At 42.2% G+C, this 8,743-nt stretch overlaps 1 protein-coding gene across 1 annotated transcript; it reads left to right on the forward strand.

The window, feature by feature from the left end:
• Positions 1-3,547: 3,547 nt before the first annotated feature.
• Positions 3,548-5,262, forward strand: LOC139722651 (uncharacterized). The gene has a single exon (XM_071633944.1). It carries the CDS (start codon positions 3,562-3,564, stop codon positions 5,260-5,262), a length of 1,701 nt encoding a protein of 566 aa, XP_071490045.1. The 5' UTR covers positions 3,548-3,561.
• Positions 5,263-8,743: the final 3,481 nt, after the last annotated feature.

The raw sequence follows: 8,743 nt of genomic DNA on the forward strand, positions 1-8,743 counted from the left end.
CAATAAGCAAATATCGCTTGACTTGGACAACGACCATTACGGCTTGGAACAATTTTATTATTTTTTTTTTAACTGGAGGAATAGAACACATACACATATAAGATAAATAACGTAAAACTTTCGAGTATTTTGAATGTCATTTGACCAAAAAGGACAACACAAGGTGGCATAACAAAAAAGGACACACACACACAAAAAAAAACGAGAATAAGGGACAAGAATAAGAGGGTACCCGAAAAGGAAAAGTACAGAGAAGAGAAGAAAAGTAACGGTGAAGAAAAGTGATCGTATACAGTGTTCAGGAGGTGGGAACTAATGAGGGCATATTTCCAATTATAGTGATACATTGCGAGAATAACCTTTTTTTTATAGCAGGATTTAAAACATTGTAGATAAGATCATCAGTCAATAAGTTCCATATATCTGGCCCGTGATGCCTTATGCACTTTTGAGCTATAATTAGTTTGGGATTTTCTAAATGATAATTTTTTGTATGACGGGTAGGATATGAATGGATACTAAAATAAATTTGAAATGTACATATCTTTAAACATTTCAGAGAGCTGATTGTTAGTATATTCATCCATAAATATTGCTGTTTGCCATGTATGTGTATCGGAAATTTGTTAATTACAGGCCCTACGTCTGGAACAATGTAATATTGCACCCTTACAAAAAACAAAAAAAAAAAACCAAAAAAAAAAACAGCAACTTGCATGGCCATCATTTGATTTGTAAGTAACGATTACCTGATAAATGCTCTCATCTTCATCTCCTTGAAAATCCTGTTTGGGATGATCTGATGCAAGAATATCCATACCAGCAGCGCTCGATTGCCAACAGTCCTGAAAGTTTTTGAAGTGGTTGTTAAGGTTTCGGGGGAAAAACAAGGTAATTGAAGACGAACGTACTTGAATTTGTCCCCTCTTTTGCTCGCAGATTTGTTTTTATTATCTGATTTTATCAAATTCGGTGAAGAGCCTCTACAATTTCGTGCCGCCAGATGATCTGTTAGATAACTATTTTGCTTCTGTGAAGCAAGTACGTATTTTATATATTATACTCATTACACACAGCGCAGTGCCACTTGAATGCAGCTGCACGGCAGATAGCAAAGTTCGCCAGTAAGGAAGGACACAATCAAATTTCACTGCAGTTCTTGCAGGAACTATACGTGAAATAACTCACACCTAGCAAAACAGACAGCATCTCATAAAACAAGAGGGCGACACAACCAATGGCGGTGGGTATTAATTGTGTGTGTGTGTGTGTGTGTGTGTGTGTGTGTGTGTGTGTGTGTGTGTGTGTGTTTTGCAATTGTTTATTGATATATACTATGGCTATGCCCATTTATACCTCTTTCATGGTTAGCAATAATCACACTAGGGGTCAATGGACACGATTGGGTGCACCCTTGAGATACTACTCGTTAAAAAGGTCTCAAGGATGAATGTCAGGAGAAATACTTTGATCAGACATCCAGCATAGATCTCCGCTTAGGCAGCAGTCGTTCTTCTGGGGGTTTTCTACGTCGGTGAGATGCGAGCTCCAGCTGCCGATAAAACTGAACTCGGACAGTTATGATCCGAACTTTGGAACGGAGCTCAATCTCCATTTGCCTGCTCGCCGTCGTTTGAGCTCGGGCATCGCAGATCAAGGCATGAGTCTGCGTGGTAGCAGGGACTAGTGACGGCCGAGGAGCTGAAAGGACCGCCGATAGGGTAGCGTCTAGCTGAGTGGCCAAGTCAAGGGGTGCTTCCGAGAGACAAGCCAAGCGACTGTGCCGAGGTCGACGACGAGTGTATCCGGCATTGATGGCGACTGAGCCAAGCTGATGGGGATCACCAGTTCAGGTCATCCAAGATAACCTAAGTTATGTATTTGTGATTTGTTTCATATTATATTTTATGCTCAATGTATTGTTATGAACGAGAAAGCTGCAAAGATTTGAAAGATTAAACTCGAACATAACTGTATACGAACAGTTTGAATTTCCATTATTTTGGTGTCAGAGTAGCAGAGAGAAAAAAAAAGTCACTCACGTGACAATTTGGAGGTCCCACCGAGACACTGCTACCTGATTAGAAAAGGTTATTCACATACTCTTTTAACATGTTTTAGGCTTAAATGCGATGTTTGTGTTTCATTGAAATTTCATTGCTCAATCACACGCATTACCGTATTACTATGTGTTATTATTATCGATATAATAACTGTTTCGTACGTTTGATCGGAAACATTACCCCAGTGTGAATTGTGCGAGTATGTCGCCTTACGTGACAGTTTGATTGAAGTTTTTCTCCCCAAGGTTATGCCCTTGGTGTTGCCTACTAGAGGCACAAAATGTGTGATGTGGATTCGGGTATTGAATCTGTGTGGAGTGTTGCTCCGTTTTCAAGGTTACGCCCTTGGTGTTGCATGTTATATGCATGTGTGATTGATTCGGGTTTGTGTGCATGAGTCTATGTGGAGTGTTACTCCTTTTTCAAGGTTACGCCCTTGGTATTGCCGGTTAGAGGCAGTGTGATAGATTCGGGGTTTGCATGCATGAATGAATCTGTGCGGAGAGTTATTTTATACAAAGTTACGCCCTTGGTGTTGCCTGGTATAGGCATGTTTGGTGGATTGTAGTGTTGGGTTTGTACAGTCCTAAATCAATTGTATGCTCATTGGGAGATACAGCTCTAGTATGCTTATTGACAAGGCATGCTCGGTATGTGGAATGTTTGTTGAGTGAACTCGTGTCATTTCACATTGCCTGCATTCCAGTACGCTTTTGACACGGTACTAGCGGTTTGATATGTGGAATACTTGTTGAGTGAATTTCAGCTGTTTGTCATTTGCAATTGTATGCTCGTTCGGAGATACAAATTGTTGTTAAGTACGCTGGCTGCAAGGTAGTACTTTTGTCGGACTTTGATAGCTAGGTGCTAGTCAGCTGTTGTTTTGTACGACTACACGTTTGCTTAGTCTGGAAGTTACATAGTCAGTATGGCTAGTGTTGAGCAAATCAGAGAGTTCTCTTCATTAGGCAGAGAAATGGGCCTTAGTGGTGGTGAATTGAGTAGCTTTGTTTCAGAACGATGCCAGGCAATTGAAGCAGAGCTTAAAGCTGATCATGAAGCACGCGAAGCTGAGCGTGAACGCGAAGCTCTAGAAAAGGCGCGCGAACATGAAATAAGATTAGCACAGTTGCGTATAGAGGAAGGAACAGCGAATGTTGGTAGGCCCCAGTTAGCTGGCTTAAAGCTGAAAGTAGGTCGATTTGATGACGCACATGATAAGTTTGATGCTTATGTCACAAAGTTCGAAATGTTGATGAAAAGTCAGAATATCCCGGTAGACATGTGGGTGTTGTATTTGATTTCCAATCTAACAGGCAAAGCGTTAGATGTTGTGAATCGGATGAGTGCTGATGATCGCCAGAGTTATGCTACAGTGAAGCATGAGTTGATGTCATATTATCATCTGAAAGTTCATCTCACTGAAGAGGGGTATAGGCGGAGTTTTAGATCAGCAAAGCCAATGAAGTTTGTGCGCCCAAAACAGTTTGCTACTCGAATGAAGGGGTATTTTGATCATTGGGTGGAAGAGGCTGAGATTGGGGATACTAGGAAGGATCTAGAAGATTTGATTTTGCAAGAGCAATTTCTGATAGATTGTCCCAGAGAAGTAGTTAGGTTTGTCAAGGAACGAAAATGTAAAGATTTCAACGAGGTAGTTGATTGTGCAGAAATCTATGTAGAAGCTCACGGTCCTCATGCATTTTCGGGTGTACAGAAATCGGAAAGAAACCGATCAGATTCAAAGCCGGAAAGCAAACCGCCCCAACAAAATCAGGTCAAAAGGACTAGTACGTATCAGAAACCGGCTGATGCTCAGTCAAAGGCGGGAAAGACTATGGGAAATAGGACTTTTCAGGGCAGAGGTTGCTATATGTGTGGAAACCCAAATCACATGAGAAGAGATTGTCCCATGTTGTCTAGGCCTGCATCAGCTCAAGGTTTGATGGGTGCTGGGGAAGGTACGGCCCCAAAAGTAGACATGAATGTGGCGAATGAGGTGTCTCGGGGTGATTCTGAGCCGGGAGTTGTTGGCTCGACGGCAGGTTGTTACCTCCTTGAGAGAGTGGTCAGTGACTTTGAGTGTGTAAAGAGTGAAGTGGTTGACAAAGTTGGAATGGCATGCAATGATGTCGCCGCGATGGTGAATCGTATGCCGGTTGTGCCAGGAAGACTGATGCCTGATAATACACCCGTGTCTGTTTTGCGTGATACAGGTTGTAGTACGTGCGTGGTGAAAGAGAAATTGGTTAGAAATGACCAACTAACAGGTCAACATCAGGCAGTGAGGTTAATTGACGGTACGGTTAGGCGTTTTCCCGTGGCTAAGGTAGCTGTTGATTCGCCATATTTTGAAGGGGAAGTTGAAGCCGTGTGCATGCCTGATTGTTTGAGTGAGGTAGTCATCGGGAATGTAGAAGGGGCTCGTGAACCGAGTGACCCCAATCTACATTGGGTCCCAAAGAGTGTTATGTCTGACCCGGATGTAGAGGTCATAACCCCGGATGTGGGTCTAGAAAGTTCAAATGATGGTGTAGAACAGGACGTCGAGGTCGCAATCCCAGGTGAGCTGGATGATACAGGGATGGCTGTTCAAACTCTTGCACAAAAGGTGAAGGATTCGAGGCCTAGTAAAGGTTTGACTGTTGCAGATCCTGTTGATAATGTGCGGTCGAGTGAATTTCTAAAGGAACAGAAAGATGATGAGTCGTTGCGCCCTCTATGGCAGAAAAGAGGACATGTTGATAATTTCAAGTACGAGTTTGACTATGACTATGTGGTCGACGTTGATGGTGTTGTCAAAACGTATCACATCAATTTGTTGAAGAGGTACTATAGTCGAGGTGAAGAGGTACCAGTGGCCAGTTGCTTTGAGGTTGAGGGGGTCGAAGGTAATGAGGAAGTTGTTGAGGTCATGGCTGACGAGGAAGATATGGCAGAGGCTGGTTCTGATTGGAATGGGGAGATGTCCAGTATGCCTAGTGTAGTACAGATGGAGTTTGTTGACATGGTAACAGTAGATCCAGTCCAATGTGGAATCTCGTTGACGACTGAACGACCAGTGCGTTCTCCGCCTCATAGGGTACCTCAGGCTATGGAAGAGGAGATTAGCAAGGAAGTTGATTCCATGTTGAAGTTAGGAGTAATCGAGCCTTCTAGCTCTCCATCCATTGTGATAGTCAAAAAGCCGAACGGTTGACCTCATGAGTAGATTGCTGTAACTGTTTATATAGTTGTTTGTAATGGTCCTTGCTTTTCCATTACATGTTGACGAGGTAAAGCTCAAAGAAAGAGAGGAACATAAATGATGAAACACATATCAATTTTGTTGAATTGTCATGAACAAAATAATGCTCATGTAAGTGCAAATGCTACAAAAGCCTTCTCTCTCTCTTATTTCTCTTACAGGATCAGCGAATCGCGATTACAATATAGATGTAAAGGGATTAAGAGTAGGGAGTAATGCTTAAGGCTTGGTTAAATCTTACAGTGTACGTATTCAAGTATATATGAGGTATTAGAACACTAGGCGTACTAAGAGGTAGCAGGTGTTAACCAGGTAGCAAGATTACATTTCAGTAGATTTTCATCCAGATAAACATGTAAATAGCAACAATATTATTTTGTTGTAAGGTTTGTGCAACATGGAAGTATAGGGAAATGAAAGCCAAAGCACGCACAAACATATTAGGATATCTGAGCAAGAATGTGTGATAGTAGAGATATTATTGCTAAAAGGTATCATTATAGGCAATGAAGATTTTATGTATACATGTTCGATGGTTCTGCTTTAGTTATAGAAGACTTAAAGCTTATACTCGAGCAGGATTTGAAGATGATGTATTAAGTAAGCTATAAGGCCTTTATTAGGAATACCAGCAAAGCAAAAGTTGGTTGTTAAAAGGCTTGGGAGATGATTGTGAAGTTGTTTCGTTTCAGAACAAGAATGGCAGAAGAGAAAGGGGTAGTGTAATGTATGATGTATATATGCGGTTGATATTGGTGTCTATCAGTCTCTCTTTTGAACACATGCCTATTGACATACACTGTGAATAGTATGTTGGTTGATTGAATAGTATGTTGCATAAATTTCTTGTAGGATATAATTTTGATATCCCAATTATATCTTAAGGTGGGGGATATTGTCAGGAGAAATACTTTGATCAGACATCCAGCATAGATCTCCGCTTAGGCAGCAGTCGTTCTTCTGGGGGTTTTCTACGTCGGTGAGATGCGAGCTCCAGCTGCCGATAAAACTGAACTCGGACAGTTATGATCCGAACTTTGGAACGGAGCTCAATCTCCATTTGCCTGCTCGCCGTCGTTTGAGCTCGGGCATCGCAGATCAAGGCATGAGTCTGCGTGGTAGCAGGGACTAGTGACGGCCGAGGAGCTGAAAGGACCGCCGATAGGGTAGCGTCTAGCTGAGTGGCCAAGTCAAGGGGTGCTTCCGAGAGACAAGCCAAGCGACTGTGCCGAGGTCGACGACGAGTGTATCCGGCATTGATGGCGACTGAGCCAAGCTGATGGGGATCACCAGTTCAGGTCATCCAAGATAACCTAAGTTATGTATTTGTGATTTGTTTCATATTATATTTTATGCTCAATGTATTGTTATGAACGAGAAAGCTGCAAAGATTTGAAAGATTAAACTCGAACATAACTGTATACGAACAGTTTGAATTTCCATTATTTTGGTGTCAGAGTAGCAGAGAGAAAAAAAAAGTCACTCACGTGACAATGAAATTCCCGGTAAAATAGCGTTTAAAAAGTGTTGTTGTTTTTCTCTCTCTCTCCCTGAGGTTTTAAGTTTGAAGCTATCACGTGAGGAAGGCATCTCTTTTAAACTGTTGACATTTATGAAGGTGAAATCATAAATAATTTTTAATGGTCATATTTTGTTTTCGATCTTAAACACGTTTTTCACTTTCTTTTTCTTCACCGCTGTAGCGCGCTGTTGGAAGCGACATCTTGTAAACTCTATGGCCGATTTTCATCAAACGTGGCTGGATAGCACTGAGAAATAGTTGATGGTTGATGAATACAGACAAAAGAGTTCTCTAAACACATCCAATAGTTGTGTTTACATGTAACAGTTTTGTCGACGGGCTGTCATCGTTCTCAAATAATGATGGCTAATCCGCGCCAAATCATCAGGTGCCGATTAGCCATCGTTTGAGAAAGATGACAGCCCGTCGTCGAAACTGCCACAGGTGAAAACAGCTATTGGATGAGTTTAGAGAACACTTGATCTATAACATGGTAGGTAGCATCCCTAGGGTAATAGAATTCCATTTTGTTCGAAGGGGCACCAAGATCGTGGGAGAGGGGTTAGAGGTTCGGGCTGGGCTGGGGTTGGGGCAAAGGCCCCAATTTAAGGGATTATTAAAAGAAACAAGGCAAGTGCTATAATGTGTCTCGCCCATTCGCGTACAAAAAATTGTACGCGAATGGGATATAACAGATAAAAAAGAGATATAACTGATAAAAAGAGATATAAAAGGGTGAAAATTTATAGCAAAAAAGAAACATGCCAGAAAAACTGAACATTGGGCCCTTAAAGTTCGTTGACCCCTGCCTGTGACCTTTGACCCTGTGGTGACCATCAACTCCCCAAGGGACATCTACCATCCACGTTTAGTCACAAATGGTGTTATGGATCAAAAGTTATGACATATAATAGAAACGCGCCATAAAAACTGAGACCTTTGACCTTGTGGTGATCATCCACTTCTGAAGGGACATCTACCATCAAAGTTTAGTCACAAACGGAACTATGGATCAAAAGTTATGACCCATAATAGAAATGCGCCATAAAAACTTAACATTGGGCTCTAAAAGTTAATTGCCTCTTGCTTGTGACCATTGACCTTGTGGTGACCATCCACTCCCCAAGGGACATCCACCATCCAAGTTTAGTCACAAATGGAGTTATGGATCAAAAGCTATGACCCATATAATGTGAGCCATAAAAACTTAACATTGGGCTTTAAACGTTCGTTGACCCCTGCTTGTGACCTTTGACCTTGTGATGATCATCCACTCCCCAAGGGACATCCACCATCCAAGTTTAGTCACAAATGGAGCTATGGATCAAAAGTTATGACCCACGAACGCACCATAGAAACTTAACATTGGGCTCTAAAAGTTCGTTGACCCCTGTTTGTGACCTTTGACTTGCGGTGATCATCCACTCCCCAAGGGACATCTACCATCCTAGTTTGGTCACAAATGGAGTTAGGATCAAAAGTTATGACCCATAATAGAAACGCGCCATAAAATTTAACATTGGGCCCTAAAGTTCATTGACCCCTACCAGTGAGATTTGACCTTGAGGTGACCTTCATACATGGTATAATGTGAAACTTTGTATGACCCCTCTTCCCTCGAACTTTGATTGCAATTGAAACCCAGAGTAAAGAGTTATTGAAGTTTTTGTAGCGTTACGGACAGACGACGGACGGACAGACACCGCACTCGATCCCTTAGTCTCCCTTACCTCCGGTGGGCTCGACAAAAACCGAATGTAGTTTCAAGTTTACGATGGCGGATGAGGGGATGCCCAAGGGGGGGGGGGGGAGGAGTTTTTTCTTTTCTTTTTAGAACAATACCTTAAATTTGAGCCTCTGCCCCAACCTAACCCCCCCCCCCCCCCGAACCTCTTCCATCCCCCATGGGCT

This window comes from Diadema antillarum, unplaced genomic scaffold (genome assembly GCF_040938485.1).
Source record: "Diadema antillarum isolate AM-2024a unplaced genomic scaffold, OU_Dant_1.0 scf00000169, whole genome shotgun sequence".
In the NCBI taxonomy this organism is placed as follows: domain Eukaryota; kingdom Metazoa; phylum Echinodermata; class Echinoidea; order Diadematoida; family Diadematidae; genus Diadema; species Diadema antillarum.